The sequence below is a fragment of the Episyrphus balteatus genome, chromosome 1, assembly GCF_945859705.1.
Source record: "Episyrphus balteatus chromosome 1, idEpiBalt1.1, whole genome shotgun sequence".
Lineage (NCBI taxonomy): Eukaryota > Metazoa > Arthropoda > Insecta > Diptera > Syrphidae > Episyrphus > Episyrphus balteatus.
This window is the reverse complement of record NC_079134.1, coordinates 149,018,531-149,036,511: the sequence shown is the minus strand read 5'-3', so window position 1 is coordinate 149,036,511 and position 17,981 is coordinate 149,018,531. Positions and strand designations below refer to the sequence as shown.

Sequence of the window (17,981 nt, the reverse complement as noted above, 5' to 3'; positions counted from 1 at the left end):
ATGACATATTCTTGTAGGAAACAGATTGCTCCACAAAAATGGTCTTATTAACTTTTTTTATTAATATTTATTAATAAGAAAACTATTGAAATCAGTAGGTATTGGTTTGAATGCTAATATCTTCTAAACGTTTAAAGCAACCAATTTGATGCTAAGGACTCGATTTTTGGACCTCAAATATCTACTAAACGGTTAGATAATTCAAAAAAGTGTATTTAACCTTTTTTGTAGAGCGCGCTCTACATGGGAGTATTTCAATCAAAAACCTGGACAAAATTATTTTTTGAAGTAAAACTAATTATTTTTGCTAAAAATTACAATTATTTATGCAAGGAAATAATTTTTTTCAGCTTGTAATAAGAAAAACTAAAAAAAAATAGTATGAAATTTAATACACCCAAAATGTGAAAAAATTAATTATCTAAAATATTAGACCTTCTAGAATGGAACCATTGTGATTTTTAGGCTTAGTGAATCCAAATGCATTAATATCAGTAAAAAAATTTCTGGAAAATGTTAACAACCAGTTAAAATTAAACGTAGGGCGTATGAGTGATTTTACTAAAAGTAAAAATTTCACTCGCAAATTATTTTGTTAATCGCAAAAAATCGCACCCAATTTTTTGATATTAAATTTAAAGAATAGTCAAAGTTATCATAAATCTATGTATCGAAGCAGAATAGGAGGGAATACTATAACAAAACACTTAGACTTTAAAAAAAGCAATAAAAATATCTATATGTGGCAGACTCTTTTCCCACTGTCATTTACTCAAACAAAAAAAAATTTAATATTTAAATAACTACTCTTTAATTTGTTATTCAATAACTGCAATTGTATTTCTCATATGAAAATTTAATGTTTAAAAGCACACTTGCTCACAATCAATCTCTAACTATAACTTCCAAATCAGCAAAAATTACAAAAAAAATTCCAGAAAATAAACAGCTGACTTTGAACTTGTTTTGACACACCAAAAACTTTACCAAAAAAAAAAAAGAAGTGCATCATATGATCCCATGTATATTTAGCATCCGCTTTGTAAAAACTTTAATTCAAAATTTTGATTTTTAGAAAATCGACTTTTGTCCAGCTTTTCGACCAGAATACTCCTATGTGGAGCGTTCAATTTTCTACAAGAATATGTAAAAAAAAAATTGGATAAAAAGTCAATTAATAAAGGCTCTAAAGGCTCTAAACAACCTTATAACGCGTTTACCTTATACAACCTCTATTAAACGTTGCATAAAGTTTATAAATAACAATTTTCTGTTTACAGACATTGTAAAGAGTACATAATGCTATGTACTGTCTATGATGAGTTTATAAATAGGGCTGTTAGTGTTTATTTATCTTGATTTGTATTACCTTTAGCTTTTCCACTGGTTGACTTGACAATGAAAAACATTATAAATGTTTTGTATATAGAAACAATTTTTACACAGAGAAAAATATGACCCGCTAAAAACTAACAGATTGCCATATTGTTTTACCGTCCATACATTTCATAAGGAAATCTTATTAAAATCAACGATTAATAAGGTTTTTTTAAGGAGATTTCTTATTATTTTTATAGAGAAAATCTTATTAAAATTTGACTGAAAAGTTGATTTTTTTTGCAACTTAGCGCTAGAACAAAAATCGCGATCAATATTTTCATGGCAGGTTGGTTCAGGTGGTAAGGTGGGCGACTAATGATTTGAAGTCTCCAGTTCGATTCCCAGCCTGGTCATCGTTTTTTTTATTTTTTTTGCAGATTTTAAAACAATAAGGAAAACCCGATTGTTTTAATAAGGTTTCCTTCTTGGATGAAAACCATAGAGAAATCTTATTGTTTTTGTTCTATTTTATGTGGTCTATTTTTCTCTGTGTAGAAATCGCCTCAAAAGTTATTTTTCAAAGCCTTGGAAATTTCCTACGAAATAGCATTGGGCTATATTCGTTTTAGTACAGGTAAAATAGTACATAAAATCAACAAATAAAAAAAAATTTTAACACTCATGAAACTTATGGCAAAAAGTTTGTTTTTGGGATAAGAACCAAGGATAAAAAAAGTTGGGTGGAAGGGTGTTTTTTTCGAAGAGACAGTAAAATCTGATTGGTCCCAAAAAGATAACGATTCATTTTATTTTTGATCTTGATGACAAATTAAACGTTTATACTTAAGTTCTTAGACGTTTTACACGAATCATTGGTTTTTTGTGACCAATTACAGATTTTACTGTCTCTTCGAAAAAAACACCCTTTCACCTAAATTTTTTTTACTTGCGATATAGGTACTATATATCAAGTAATGCATTCGTACAAAAAATAAAATGCACGACTGGGGTCGCACGTACTTGCTCTTGTAGTTCAAAGCACTTTTATCTTAGTCTACTTGTAGATTTTAAAAGCTGCCTCTAAATTAAAAAAAAAAAAATGATATTGGGGAAGAGCCGACATTTAGGGCAAAATTTTGTGAAATGAAAAAATTTTTTTTTTGTTATTTGACTTTTTTGAGAAAAAATAAAAATGCAGTTTTATTGCCACTGCTTTAAATATAACGTATACAAAGTTTAATCAAAATCGTTAGAGCCGTTTTCGAGAAATTTGCAATATCGTATTTTTTTGTATGGGAGGTATACGTTCTAAACGAGATAGAAAAAAACAAAAAAAAACCAACTTTCAGAATTCCATAAAAATCATCTGTACCAAATTTGAAGAAAATCCGTCCACCCGTTTAGGCTGTGGAAATGTGTACAGATGGACGCACAGACGCACAGACGCACAGACGCACAGACGCACAGACGCACGGACGGAATTGCGAGACCCACTTTTTCGGAATTCTCCATCATCGTAATGTTGGTTTTGATTAAAACCTCAATTTTTTTTTTCGACACGAAACCAATACTTGCCCTATAGAGCAAGTAAAAAAGTTGAGATAACATTTTTCCATGACATAACGATGGTAGACAATGATAAAAAAGTGGGTCCCGGAAGTCCGTCTGTCTGTCAGTCTGTCTGTCTGTCTGTCTGTATAAGGAGCTACAGCCTAAACGGATGGACCGATTAATGTCAAACTTGGTATGTAGCGTTATTTGGCGACTCTCCAGAGGGGTTTTTGGAATTAATTTTTTTTGACCAAAAATAACGGTACTTGTCATATACCGATTTTAGTAAAATTGAAATGTCTCAAAAACTGCTCCAACGATTTTGTTTAAAAAATTCAAATGTTAGTTTTAAGCTAAGGCCTATCTTTCAATGAAAAAATTTTTTTTTGAAAATCATTATTAACGGTACCTGCCATAGAACGGTTTTTTTCAAATCCGATTATCTCCGAAACTACTTTTTCGATTTCAACAAAACTTTTTGTGAAGAATCATTTATATCATTTAAATATAAACCAAAAATAAAATTTCCAAAAAAATAATTTTTGGATTTTTAAAAAAATTTTGAAAATTTGTTTTTGAAAAATCAAATTTTCGAAAACGGGACATTGAATTTTTTTGAAATTTTGTTTTTAGATGTTGATTAGTGATTTCTACAAAATGGCATACCAATTTTATTTTAAAACTTTTTTTCCAAAAAATTATTTATAAAAAATTAGTTTTTTTAAAAACGGCTCTAACGATTTTGAAAATTTTTTTCTAAAAATGTATGTTAATATATCAAACAAAACTGCATACTTGTTTTGGAGGGCAATTCAATTTTAGATTTTATTTTATTTTTTTAAAAAACGAATTTTATTTTTTTTTCCAAATTTCTATATAAAAAGTCTTAAAAAATTAAGCAACTTTAACTCTAAGAGCAAGTTCGTGCGACCCAGTCGTGCATTTTATTTTATCTTCGGTTCAAAGCAAACTTTTTGCCAAGTTTCATGAGTGTAACAATTTTTTTTTTTAAATGCCTATTTTACCCGTACTGTTTAGAATTTTATGATTTTTGCAAAGAAAAACAGTCAAAACGGGCCACAGACACATTATGCATTGATTTTTTTTTTATCGAAGACATTTTTTATTTACAACAAATTTTTTTTAATGCAAAATATTTTTATTTGGAATACTTAAAAAGTATTTTTTTCTTATTTCTAATGTATTTTTTTTTTCAAATTAATATTTTTAAAAGCCTGATACTAAAGCAAGTAATTTATATATAAATTAATGTAACTTCCTTAATTTTAAATAAAACTAATGGGTACAAAAAAAAAAAAAAAAACATTTTAATCTTTATTCAAAGCTTAGTTCGAACATGATTATGAATATCTTAACATATTTTGTACAATAAAATCTCGAAATTTAATAAGCATTTAAATATTTGAAAATTTATAACTATTGAGTCATATGTTATTAACAAAAAAAAAAAACCATAGGAAAAATACATAATATTTCACGTTCTGTCTACTAGAATATCTAGCTTTAATTTTACATTAAGGTTTGTCCATTTCTAATTTAATTTATTTATGAATTTAAACATCGCGCTTAGTGCTATTAACCTATTGTTAAAATTTTATTACCAATAAAAACAACTTGATATACGAGACAGGTATTTAATTTACTTTTATTTTTAGAAAATTTAATTCTAGATTTTTTGTTTTTGCAAAATTTTGCTATTAAATTAGTTTAACATTATTATTTTAGTTAAGAATAAAAATCACTTCATTAAAATACAAGAATCTATAAAAAAAAATAACTCGAATTAATAAATAAATTAAGCAATCAAAAACCAACCCAAAAATACCTATCAACTAACTTTTCTATAAAACCTGCTAAAATAACCTACCTCTACAACAGAGTCTACACTTAACAACAAAACTACCAATTTCCGTCAGCCATATCTCCACTCAAAGCCAAAAACTGAAAATGCACCGCTAATTCACTTTCGCTAAAAAAAAAAAAAAATGGTGATATGCCGGCCGAGTCCGTTATTGCTTTTGAATTATTTTACATGGCAAATGTTATTCTAATGCGGTTTCTATGCAAATTCGTTAATTTGTTGTTTCTTCTTTCTTTCTTTTTTTTTTTTGTTATTTTTGCATGAATTCGACTTTCAACAGGTTCTATTACAATTTGCATGTACCTAACCTACCTATCCTAGAGAGCTTCGGCTATGAGTTGAGGTAAGAAATTTACATAATTTTGTTAAATTGTTGTCGGTGGTTGTTTGAGAGAAAAGGGTGACAACAACGTCACTGACGGTGATATAGGCAAAATAAAAGGTCAGCTGTCATTGACAACCGGTGTTGCCACTTTGTAGTTAAAAAAGATAAACAATTGAAAGTAATTTTGTAATCGATTCTATTAGAATTTCGAAATAGATTTCGAACTTAGAAAACAGCTTATAAATAAGTGAAAAATTAACTAATCTGAAAGGAATCGGTTTATGACTGATGTGCAACTGATTTAAAACTAATTTTCAAATGGCTTCAAATTTTCTTGTAATTGTTTTGAAACTAGTTCTTAAATCATTTTAAATGAAGAGCTTTAAAACTTTTAACTTAGCTTAGAACTGAAGAATAATTCAATATGAACTTGTTTTCAAGTGATTTGCAACCGATTTGTTAAGTAAATGCATCCAAATCAGTCAGTTTGTTTTAAAACTGTGCATTAGATAAATTTTTAAATGTGGAACCTTCTGACAGTCTTAAACGGTTAAAGGTTCCCAAATTAAACTACGGCAACACTTTTGCAAACCTGCGATATAAAAATTCACATTCCTGGAATTTCATTTTCCAATCGGATTATAATGTGTCACTTGTTGTCACTGTTTCTTTTGTCTTCATAAAATGTGAATGTTTTTGACATTCTTTTGACAATTATCGAGATTACAAATTTTTGTCCTTGTCAAAGTGTTAGCCTTGTCCTTTGCCCTAAGAAAAAAAAAAATAATAATTTGTATTGTCGTCAGCGAAAAGAAAATGAATGAGTATTTTTAGTTTTGAGCTTTGACCGCTTTATGATGTTATCGATTTTTAATGGTAACATAAAGGGTGTATTACTAGCCGTTTGGAAGGGTGGACAAAAATGTATAAAAAAATGAAGTGACGTAAGAATTGTCAATCAAAAAGCAACAGGGCGCCATTTCATTTTTAAGCGGATGAATTTGAATTGTTATGAATCCTTTGAAATGCTTTGGAGAAAGTATACTAATAAAGTTTTAAGGTTGGTGTTGGCGCCTCAAGTGGTCAATAAAAAGGGCTTAAAATGTATTAAAACCGAAGGGGTTTAGGACAGTAACCCTATGAAATGTATATTATAAATATGGAAAAAAAAACGACATTTGTTAAGAGTGACACTGAGGAGAACACCTTTGACATAAAAATGACAATAGAACTAACTTTTAAGTTGAAAAACTTTGTAGTAATAGTTCGTGATGGTGATTTTTTCTTCATAGTATAATGAATATGTGCTAGTATAATAGGTAGAAACGTTACTTTTTAGAAGATTTAAAAAGTCTTTAAACTCCATTTAGAAAATGTTTGTTATTTTTAGGGTCCTTAACGAAGAATTTTCTGTTTCATAAAATCGCATTTTCAATGAGGTCTTTTCACTTCATAGAGTAAAGATATTTTCTTCATGGGGTATTAAAACAGTTATTAAAAATTTTCTGTTTCATAAAGTCGAATCCTCGAAGAGGTCTTTAAACTTCATAAAGTCATGATATTTTCTTCATAGGGCCCTTAAATATTATAAAGAATTATAATAATTTCATAAAATCATATCGTCAATGGGGTATTTTCACTTCATAAAGTCAAGATTTTCTCTTCTTGGGGTCCTCTTACATTATGAAGAATTTTTTGTTGCATAAAGTCGCATCCTCAATGAGATCTTCTCACTCCAGAAATTCAAGACTTTTTTTTGTGGTCCTAAGTATTATGAATATTTTTCTGTTTCATAAAGTCGCATCTTGAATAAGGTCTTTTCACCTCATTAAGTCAAGATTTTTTCTTCATGGGGTCCTAAAACATAATGAACAAATTTTTTGTTTCATAAAGTCACATCCTCAATGAGGTCTTCTCATTCCAGAAATTCAAGACATTTTTTTTGTGGTCCTAAATATTATGAATGTTTTTCTGATTTATAAAGTCGCATCTTGAATAAGTCAAGATTTTTTCTTCATGGGGTCCTAAAACATAATGAACAATTTTTTTGTTTCATGAAGTCGCATCCTCGACGAGGTCTTTTAACTTCATAAAGTCAAGAATTTTCTTCATGGGGTCCTCTTATATTATGAAGAATTTTCTGTTGCATAAAGTCGCATCCTCAATGAGGTTTTTTACTTCATAGAGTCAAGATATTTTCTTCATGTGGTCCTTAAACAGTTATGAAAATTTTTCTGTTTCATAAAGTCGCATCCTCGATGAGGTCTTTTCACTTCATAATGTCAAGACTTTTTCTTCATAGGGTCCTAAAACATAATGAACAAATTTTTTGTTTCATAAAGTCGCATCCTCAATGAGATCTTCTCACTCCAGAAATTCAAGACTTTTTTTTTGTGGTCCTAAGTATTATGAAGGTTTTTCTGTTTTATAAAGTCGCATCTTGAATAAGGTCTTTTCACTTCATAAAGTCAAGATTTTTTCTTCATGGGGTCCTAAAACATAATGAACAAATTTTTTGTTTCATGAAGTCGCGTCCTCAATGAGGTCTTTTAACTTCATAAAGTCAAAAATTTTCGTCATGGGGTCCTCTTATATTATGAAGAATTTTCTGTTGCATGAAGTCGCATCCTCAATGAGGTCTTTTCACTTCATAAAGTCAAGACTTTTTCTTCCTAATATATAATGAATAAATTTTCTTTTCATAAATTCGCATTCTCAATGAGGTCGTTATACTTCATAAAGTCAAAAATTTTTCTTCGTGGGGTCCTAAAATATTATGAAGAATTTTCTGTTTCATAAAGTCACATCCTCAATGAGGTCTTTGAAAATCAAAAAGTGAAGATTTTTCTTCGTGAGGTCCTTAAACGTTATGAAGAATTTTTTTGTTTCATAAATTCAACATTCGTGGGGTCCTTAAACATATTTTTAATAATGTACTTTGATTTAATTTTATTTTGATCTACAAAAATGAGAAATATTGATTCACCAATTTATAATGTGTCAATTTTTTAAAGAAGGCTTACTCACTTTCATCTCATGTCAATACAAAATAATAATAAGCTTCATGCAAAAACAAAAAAATTATAATGACTTTAATTTGAGCATCTTTCATGCTGAACGTCATAACCATTTAAATTCCAATCTTCATTATAACCACAAAAGGGCACTCACTCGTTGTTCATTCAACCAAAAATTTGGTCCAATATATAAAGTTAATGACAATGAATATTATTTTTTCCTCTTCAACCATAATAACCAATACAAGTTTATGTTTTGGCCTTAAGTTTCGGTTATATTAACGGTTAAATTGGAGTTGTTTATAAACAATAATGAGCTGGAACTGACCGCAATATTTTAAAATGCAGCAAAATGCGGAACACTGTATAAAAATTGATGTGCATTAAAAAGTCTATTAGCTGCTATGGAAGCTTTTGTGATGAAAAAATAAAACATTTGCATAAATTAAAAAAGAAGGCCAAAAATGTACTTAAACAAAAAAGAGGCAGTTCTGTGTATGGAAATAGATATTGTCTTTTGCAGCAAAATTTGGATGCAGTTTTGTAATTAATCCTTCTGCACTTGGCAATGATCCAAATGAGATAAAGATTAAAGAGGAAAGGTAAATTAAAAACAATAAATTGTCACCAGAAAAGCAGGTAGAAATAAAACGGATTTACTTCTTAGACTGAATTTAGCTTCCTGAGGAATGTATTTATAGGAAAAGACTTCTTATAACTTGCATTAAGGTAAAAAAAAAAAAGATTTCCTTCATTTAAGGGCGGTGTAGTTTGTAGCAATGAGGTAAATAGCTTTTATGTGAATTTTAAAATTAGTGTTTTTAAAGGCCAAGGGGTTATTGCCCATTTCTTGGAGAATTACGATGCTAAAACTCTGAAAGCACTTTTATAACATTCTCCTAATGGCATTCTTTTCATTATTGAAAACCCAATACAAATCCGTTAAGCCATTCCTTAGATAATCCAGAACAAACATATATAAAATAAAATTTTTTTTTAACTTATTTTTAATTTATATATTTTCAGGAACCACAATGTGAAATTGTTACATTCGAAACAATCCAAACCTACAAAGGCCATAAGCCCGATCGCACAGTAATAACCAAAGAGCGTCGTGACTTTAATTCCACCACAGATATCCGCAAATCGCCCAGTGTTGTGCGATTAATGCGGCGAAGTGTAACACCCCATAGCGAAGGTCAATCTTTAACAGTGTCAACGAATGATGTATGCTTTAATGAACGCCGATCAGTGTCCTTTAGCAATGGCACAAGTAAATCGCAACTTAGTTTGCGACAAAAATCCCCATCACCATTGCATATGAAACGTGGTTACGGCGAATTCGAATTGGACTGTCTGCGAGCACACAACGAATATCGGATAAAACATGGAGTGCCAGCTTTAAAGCTCAATACAAGGCTGTGTAAATTTGCCGAAGAATGGGCAATGAATTTGGCCAATAGGGCGAATCCAACACATCGAAGCAATTCGCCGTATGGTGAAAATATATTTTGCAGTTGGAGTTCGGCTCCGAATGGTGCAATTGTTGATGGGCGGGAACCAGTTGAACATTGGTAAGAAAAAAAAAATTAAAAAAAAAAAAAAAATGCAGCGAATTCAAAACTTTATTTCATTCATAGGTACCAAGAAGGCGAAAATCACATTTTTGGAAAGGAGCCGGCAACTCTTCGAACTGGTCACTTTACGCAGGTCGTTTGGAAGGACAGTCGGGAGTTGGGTGTTGGACAGGCCCGAAGCAAGTCTGGTCAGGTGGTAGTCGTATGTAACTATGATCCACCAGGAAACTTTATAGGAAGTTTCGCCGAGAATGTTTCTCCAATTGGAGGCTTTCCATTAACGCCGAAGATAATTGTTGAGAAAATCTCAGAATCTACAGATACCTCATTGTCCTCGAGTGGTTATAGTGATGAGATGAGTGACTTTGTAGTCAAAGTGCTAAGGTTTCACAATATCTATAGGAAGAGACATGGTGTTCCGATGTTAAAGTGAGTATCACACAGCGCCCTCTATCATCAAAAAAATATATTAAATTTTCTTTTTTTGTGTAATAGAATAAATCATGATCTGTGCCAACTTTCACAAGACTGGGCAGAGACCTTAGCACGTGAAGACCGCTTCGCCTATCGTCCCCACTGTACGCACGGCGAAAATATCTATTGCCTCTGGTCATCGGATCGCAATGCAAAAGCAAGTCCCAAGGATGTCTGTAGGTCGTGGTATGAAGAGCACAAGGATCATAATTACCTGGTCGAGCCCAAAGGGGTATTTCGTGCTGGACACTTTACCCAAATGGTCTGGAAGTCAACAACTGAATTGGGTGTTGGTGTGGCCAAGACTCGCAAAGGCAAAGTTGTTGTCGTTTGTAATTATAGTCCTCGCGGCAATATTGTTGGCGATTTTCTGGCAAATGTTTTGCGACCTCATTAGTTGATGAAGAAAATGAGTTTTTTTTTTTTTTTATTTTATATTTTTATTATTTTTGTGTAATCTAGGTTTAAGTGAACTGGCGTGCCTGGATAAAGAAAAAAAATTTAACCATTATTTTTTTTTAACGGGTATGCAAATGAAGGCTGAAAGTGTATATTGTTTTTTTTTTTTTAAGCTCGATTGTAATGAGCTTTAAGAAAAAAAGGAGGAGCTTTTTTTAAAAATTGGCTGATGGTAGAGAGAAATCAAAATTGTGGGATTGAAAAAAAAAAATATGAAGTTGTAAATCTGTTTGATTTTATTTTGAAAGGATATTTCATTAATTTTAAGAATAATTGAAATTGTTATAATTTAACTAAAATTAAAAAAAACAGCGAAATTTTAACTTTTTTTTTGTTTTAATTTTGTCCTTAAATTTGTTTAAAAATTTTTACTTTTTGACAAAAAAATATTCTGTCGTTTAATCTACCGTCCATCAAGTTTCATGCCTTATCTAATGTAGTTAGATTTTTATGAATAAAATTTTAATTTGCCAAATTTATTTGTGTTTTTAGTTTTTTTTTATAATTTTGCAAATCAAAGTTTGTTTGCAAATAACTCAGCTACCAGACATCAAAGAAACTTTTGATTTTCACTCATGAAAAGAGTTTAAAAGGACCTTTTATTTGATATATCATTCAATGGGTTTGGCACAAATTTTTGAAAATGGATTTTTTTTGGCAAGGGGTTAACCTTGATTTTTTCTAAAAAGTCTGAAAAAAAAAAAATTGTAATTTTTTTACCGGAATGCATAGGTATAATCACTATAAATTCATATCTTTAAACCAAAACTTTTTTCAAGGCTTTGGTCCGAAAATATCTGCTTTCAAATTTTTGAAAAAAAAACTAACTTTGTTTCCAAATAACTCAGCAACCAGACTTGACAGAAACTTTTGGTTTTCTTTCATGAATAGAGCTTAGAGAGACCTTTCATTTGATATATCATTCAATGGGTTTGGAACAAATTTTTGAAAATGGAAATTTTTTTGGCAAGGGGTTAACCTTGATTTTTTCTCAAAAATCTGAAAAAAATATATTTGTAATTTTTGAACCTACATCCATAGAACTTGTCACTGTGAACTTATATCTGTAAACCAAAACTTATTTCGAGACTTTGGTCCGAAGATATCTACATTCAAATTTTTGGAAAAAAAAACTAACTTTGTTTCAAAATAAATCAGCAACCAGACATCAAAGAAACTTTTGGTTTTCTCTCATGAAAAGAGTATAAAAAGACCTTTCATTTGATATATAATTCAATGGGTTAGAAACAAATTTTTGAAAATGGAAATTTTTTTGGCAAGGGGTTAACCTTGATTTTTTCTCAAAAATCTGAAAAAAAATATATTTGTAATTTTTGAACCTACATCCATAGAACTTGTCACTGTGAACTTATATCTGTAAGCCAAAACTTATTTCGAGACTTTGGTCCGAAGATATGTATCTGCTTTCGAATTTTTGGAAAAGCACCTAACTAACTTTGTTTCAAAATAACTCAGCAACCAGACATCAAAGAAACTTTTGGTTTTCTCTCATGAAAATAACTTAAAAAGACCTTTCATTTGATATATAATTTAATGGGTTAGAAACAAATTTTTGAAAATGGAAATTTTTTTTATCAAGGGGTTAACCTTGATTTTTTCTCAAAAATCTGAAAAAAATATATTTGTAATTTTTGAACCTACATCCATAGAACTTGTCACTGTGAACTTATATCTGTAAACCAAAACTTATTTCGAGACTTTGGTCCGAAGATATCTACATTCAAATTTTTGGAAAAAAAAACTAACTAACTTTGTTTCAAAATAACTCAGCAACGAGACATCAAAGAAACTTTTGGTTTTCTCTCATGAAAATAACTTAAAAAGACCTTTCATTTGATATATAATTCAATGGGTTAGAAACAAATTTTTGAAAATGGAAATTTTTTTTATCAAAGGGTTAACCTTGATTTTTTCTCAAAAATCTGAAAAAAATATATTTGTAATTTTTGAACCTACATCCATAGAACTGGTCACTGTGAACTCGTATTTGTAAACCAAAACTTATTTCGAGACTTTGGTCCGAAGATATCTACATTCAAATTTTTGGAAAAAAAACTAACTTTGTTTCAAAATAACTCAGCCACCAGACATCAAAGAAACTTTTGGTTTTCTCTCATGAAAATAACTTAAAAAGACCTTTTATTTGATATATGTATCATTGAATCGGTTTGGAACACATTTTTGAAAATGGATTTTTTCTCAAAAATCTGAAAAAAAAAATTAATTTGAAATTTTTTTTACCGGAATGCATAGGTCTAATCACTATAAATTCATATCTTTAAGCAAAACTTTTTTCAAGGCTTTGGGCCGAAAATATCTGTTTTCAAATTTTTGAAAAAAAAAAAACTAACTTTGTTTCTAAATAACTCAGCAACCAGACTTGACAGAAACTTTTGGTTTTCTTTCATGAATAGAGCTTAGAGAGACCTTTTATTTGATATATCATTCAATGGGTTTGGAACAAATTTTTGAAAATGGATTTTTTTTGGCAAGGGGTTACTTGATTTTTTCTCAAAAATCTGAAAAAAATTAAATTGTAATTTTTTTAACGGAATGCATAGGTCTTATCACTGTGAACTCATATCTGTAAACCAAAACTTATTTCGACACTTTGGTCCGAAGATATCTGCTTTCAAATTTTTGAAAAAAAACAACTAACTTTGTTTGTTAATACAGCTTTAATATTCCTTTTTTAAGCTTGTTTTTGAGCTTATTTTTAAGCTCTCTTTTACCATACGGGGTTGCTTGAGGTATCATTGCACTTGAGAACTTTTTATCATTATTTTATTGTTTACTTTGTATGGTCTTACAAAATTTATGAAAATAAATTATTTGCTCCACAGCTACACGACAGTTTGATAATTTTGCTAAATTTTACTAAATGTACTAAAAGAATGAAGTATTTGAAAAAAAAAATAAAATAAAATAAAAACGTTCAGAAAGAGAAAGAGAGATAAAAAAAGAGAAAAAGAAATTTTAAACTCGAGCCTGATTTTAAATTGCTGAAGAATATGATACCAAATCCAAAATAAGTATAATCATAACACAAAGTTTTAAATAAAAGTAATAAACTATTAAAAAATGAAATTGTACAATCAACTTCAAAAACTTTTAAATAAAACAAAAATTAATAAATTACATCAACTTAAAAAAAAACTAATTTTTGTAAACAATAAAAAATATAAAAAATGCAATTCTATACCTCCATTTAAAAGCTTAAATAAAACAAAAAAAAATATTTATTTACATATTTTTAATAATTAAAAAAAAAATAACTACAATTTATACTTTAAAGCAAGTTAAATGCAATGCGCACAAAAAACAATAAAACTAAAACAAACCTCAACCTAAAAAAATATATTGATTCAACAATAATGAAATGTTTGTTAAAATAATATTTCTATTTAAAAAAAAATTAAAGCATTTTATTCTCGATTTATTAAATAGAAACAAACAAATATAAATAAAAATTAAAAGAGAAAAACAAAATATTTAACCCAAGCGCCTTTGTATTTGTTAAAATGAAAAAGACGAACAAGAAAACTTTAAATTAATGATAAATCCTTTTGAACTATAATTAGAACTTAAAAAAAACAGGAAATATTGAATAAATTAAACTTCTAAAAAAATGTTGATAAAAAAGAACACATGGATAACTTATTCAAGTGACGGGCACTGTTAATAACTATTATACACTGTTTATAAAAATAAATAAAATAAAACTTAAAGATAATTCTTATAACTCCTTTTTTTTATTCATTCACTTGAAAGTATACTAAATATTTGCATAATTTTGTAAAATAATTTGTGTGTCAATTATTTAAAAAAAAACATATATATAAAATAAAATCAATGGTTTCATGTGGAATCCCTATAAGTTGCCATTGTCACTTGTTAATGAAAAAAACTGCAAAAATTTAATTCATCACAATTTTAATAAATTCGTATAGGTTTATAAAATTACCCCATAAGTTTATATAAAATCATTTTCAAGTTGTAAGAAACAAACATTTTAACTTTAATTCAATTATCTATTTCCTTAAAAAATTATAAGTTTAAAATCAAAACGTATAACAGTTTGAAAATTCTTTTTTCCATAAAAGAAATGGGAGATATTACGCTGTGCAATTTTGGTTTTGCAAGTAATCCCATATTAAGTGCAATCATAATAATTATAAATTCATAACTATTGTAATTAAAACAAAAAAAAAATTCAATAAAACAAAAGAAATATTTCTTATTTAAAACAAATACACGATTTTTAATTGGAACTTCAATTTGGATATGGAAACTTAAATATATAACAAAAAAAAAAAATAGTTGAAAAATATCAAAAACATCTGAAACGGTTTTAAGCTAAATAAAGGATTTGTAGTAGGAATGCCTTATTTAGAAAAAAAAAAATGCATTATCTGCGAATTAGGAGGAATTATACTAAACAATCACAATACACAATATAATATGGTTACTATTTTAAAAAATAAAATCAGTAATTTTCAAACGCAAATTTAAAAATGAAAACAAATTATTTGTGAAAAAGTACGTATACGCCCTAGTGAACATACACATGCTTTAAGCATATACAGGTTAGGGCCATTTAATACCTACTTAAACCACAAAAATTATTTCTCTAAGTTCGATCTAACTACACAACTTGTTTTTGAGATCGATGATATAGCTGATGTAGTCGCTCTGAAAAAATCACAGTAGCACCTTTGCTACAATTCGACCATTACTTCTTCAAAAAATTGCGATTATGGCACTTATTACGGGAAACCGACGAAGTTACGAATACCAGAGTTACGGGCGACAGAGTTACGAGTGTCAAAGTTACGCGAAACCGAAGTTACGAAAAACTAGAGTTACGAATTCTAAAGTTATGTTAAGCTATGACATGTGATTTTTGGGTTGGCAACAATTGCGAGGAACGATATGGAATTATGGAAATACAAACAAGAGATTAACATTTTTCTCATTGGTCAGAACTAAATGAGTAAAGCGAAAATGGGTGTTATTTAATCTTGTAAAATTTTGATCTGATAGGTATATGTAGATATACATAATATATGGTTTTGTTTTTGTGAGAAGATCGCAAAAACGTTGAAATAGAAAAAAAACATAAGTATACTTATGTAAGTTTGGGGGACATAATTGAATTTAACTTCTTATTTGTCCAACTAATATTGCAAATACGTATTTTTTTTCTATTAATTAATATAATTATTCATAGTATTTTGTAATACCCCTTTTTTTTCAGACGTTATTTTGGTGAGGTGAACTGTTGTTGCAATTGTTGCCAACCCAAAAATCATATGTCATAGCTTAACATAACTTTAGAATTCGTAACTCTAGTTTTTCGTAACTTCGGTTTCGCGTAGCTTTGACGGCCGTAACTCTGTCGCGCGTAACTCTGTTATTCGTAACTCCGTTACCATTTCACTTATTACGAGTGTCGTTCAACTTTCGATGCGTTAAAAGTCAATCGAATCGATAAATGTGCCCATGATTATGAAAGTGGACTAAGTCACTTTTTGCATTGTTTGAAGAAAAACTTACACAATAATTTTCTTATAACGATTTAATGATATTTCTTTTATGAAATCACTAGAGGAGCAATAAAGAAGTTTATTTACTGCAATTTCGCTTTCAAATAAACTTTACTCCTTAAATAATAATTATTTTTAGGCTAGATTTGATGCCATTTTTAGTAGTGACTTAGTCCACTTTCATAATCAAGGGCACAAATATCTGTTTTGGTATTGTTTATCTATTTAGAAAAAATATCTGCTATTGTGAATTATGAACTTAATTTGAGTCGATAGCAAAATTGTAAACGAAAAAGGTCGAACGATAGAACAAAGCATTTCGTTTCATAACAGAGATTCACAATACCAAAATTCATTTCGACGAACGACTATGAAAAATAATTTAATTTGTAATAACACTGGTCCAAAAATTTTAATTGATTAAATATGTTCCACGAGTGGACATTGGACACCTCATTTTCTTGTAAAGGAATTTTCAAGGGAACTAAGACTTTGCTTTAAAGAGTTTTATGCATACAAAATAGTAAAATATTTTTACTAGAAAAACTAAAATACACTTTTCTAGACTTTTTAAGGTGCTGAACTCGAATCTAAAGTCAGAAAATTTTGATTTGTTTGCATTTTTGAAATATTGACGTCATAAAATTCCAAAAAAAACGTAAGTTTTGCTCTTTCAGAGGTTATGTTATTGTGTGAGGTAATTCATTATAAATCAATTTGTAATGGTCCCTTTCCGATATCTCTTTTACTGCTCGTGATATTTTAATTTTAAGTAGGTAAGTCTTTGAGCTCAACACCAAAACATACTTTTTTAGGGTTACTGAATTCGAATCCGAAGTCAGAAAAACTCTAGCTTCCGTTCTTGAAATATTACCGTTATAAAATGCAAAAAAAAACAAAAATTTCTTTATAACGGACTTCGGATTCAAGTTTACGAACCTTCAGAAAAGTATAAATTTTGATTCATGTGACAAAAATGTTTTGGCTAGTGACTTAAACTTTAGATTAAGTTAAGTTTAAAGATATCTGGGGCAATAAAATAGATATCTTAAAGATTTAAACAGTTTTTGGAAGAAGAAAATCCACCGTTACAAATTTGTTTATAATGAATTATCATACATAAAAACATAACTTCAAACACAAAATGAATTTTTTTGCATTTTATAACGGTAATATTTCAAAAACGGAGGCCAACCAAATTTTTCTGACTTCGGATTCGAGTTCAGCATCCAGAAAACTTCTAGAAAAGAAAAAGTATATCTTGGTTCTTGTGGCAAAGAAAAAAGTTCAATTATAGGAATGTAAGAACAATATATAACAACTATCCTTTAAAGATATCGGGCCACTTAATATTTTACCTTGAAGGATGTAAATAAGAGTTATCCACAAATTTCAAACAAATTCATTTAATTTTCTTTTTGTGAAGACCGTTCCAGGTATAGTTTTAAGTGGCCCAATATGTCTAAAACTATATATTTATATAAGTAATTATTCTTATAATGTTTTTCTATGTGGTACGGAAGTCTTATTGAAAGTTGATAAAGTTTGTTTTACCTCCATTTTTTGACACTGCAATGGCTGTATACAGCAGTACAAAACAAATTTCAAATCCAACGGCTTTCGGATATGTTGTTATGAGAAAACGAGTTCATAATATCAAGCATCGTTGCATACCCAGAGGCGCATTCGAATATTTTTTGAAAATTTAACCGTAGATATTTGAAACATATCGGTTGAGGCACAAACAAGAGAAAATGTGGTTGAGGTTGGCATTGATATCTATGAAGAATTCTAAACTACCGTAATTGA

General features: G+C 29.0%; 1 protein-coding gene across 2 annotated transcripts in view; it reads left to right on the top strand.

Moving 5' to 3' along the window:
- Positions 1-10,599, top strand: part of LOC129906777 (uncharacterized) — a 124,751-nt gene extending 114,152 nt beyond the window's left edge. For both annotated transcript variants that reach the window (XM_055982691.1, XM_055982692.1), the window contains exons 3-5: positions 9,122-9,669; positions 9,736-10,101; positions 10,168-10,599. In XM_055982691.1, the coding sequence (XP_055838666.1) occupies positions 9,122-9,669; positions 9,736-10,101; positions 10,168-10,543 (1,290 nt within the window). In that variant the 3' untranslated portion in view covers positions 10,544-10,599. The remainder of the gene's footprint in view (positions 1-9,121; positions 9,670-9,735; positions 10,102-10,167) is intronic.
- Positions 10,600-17,981: the final 7,382 nt, after the last annotated feature.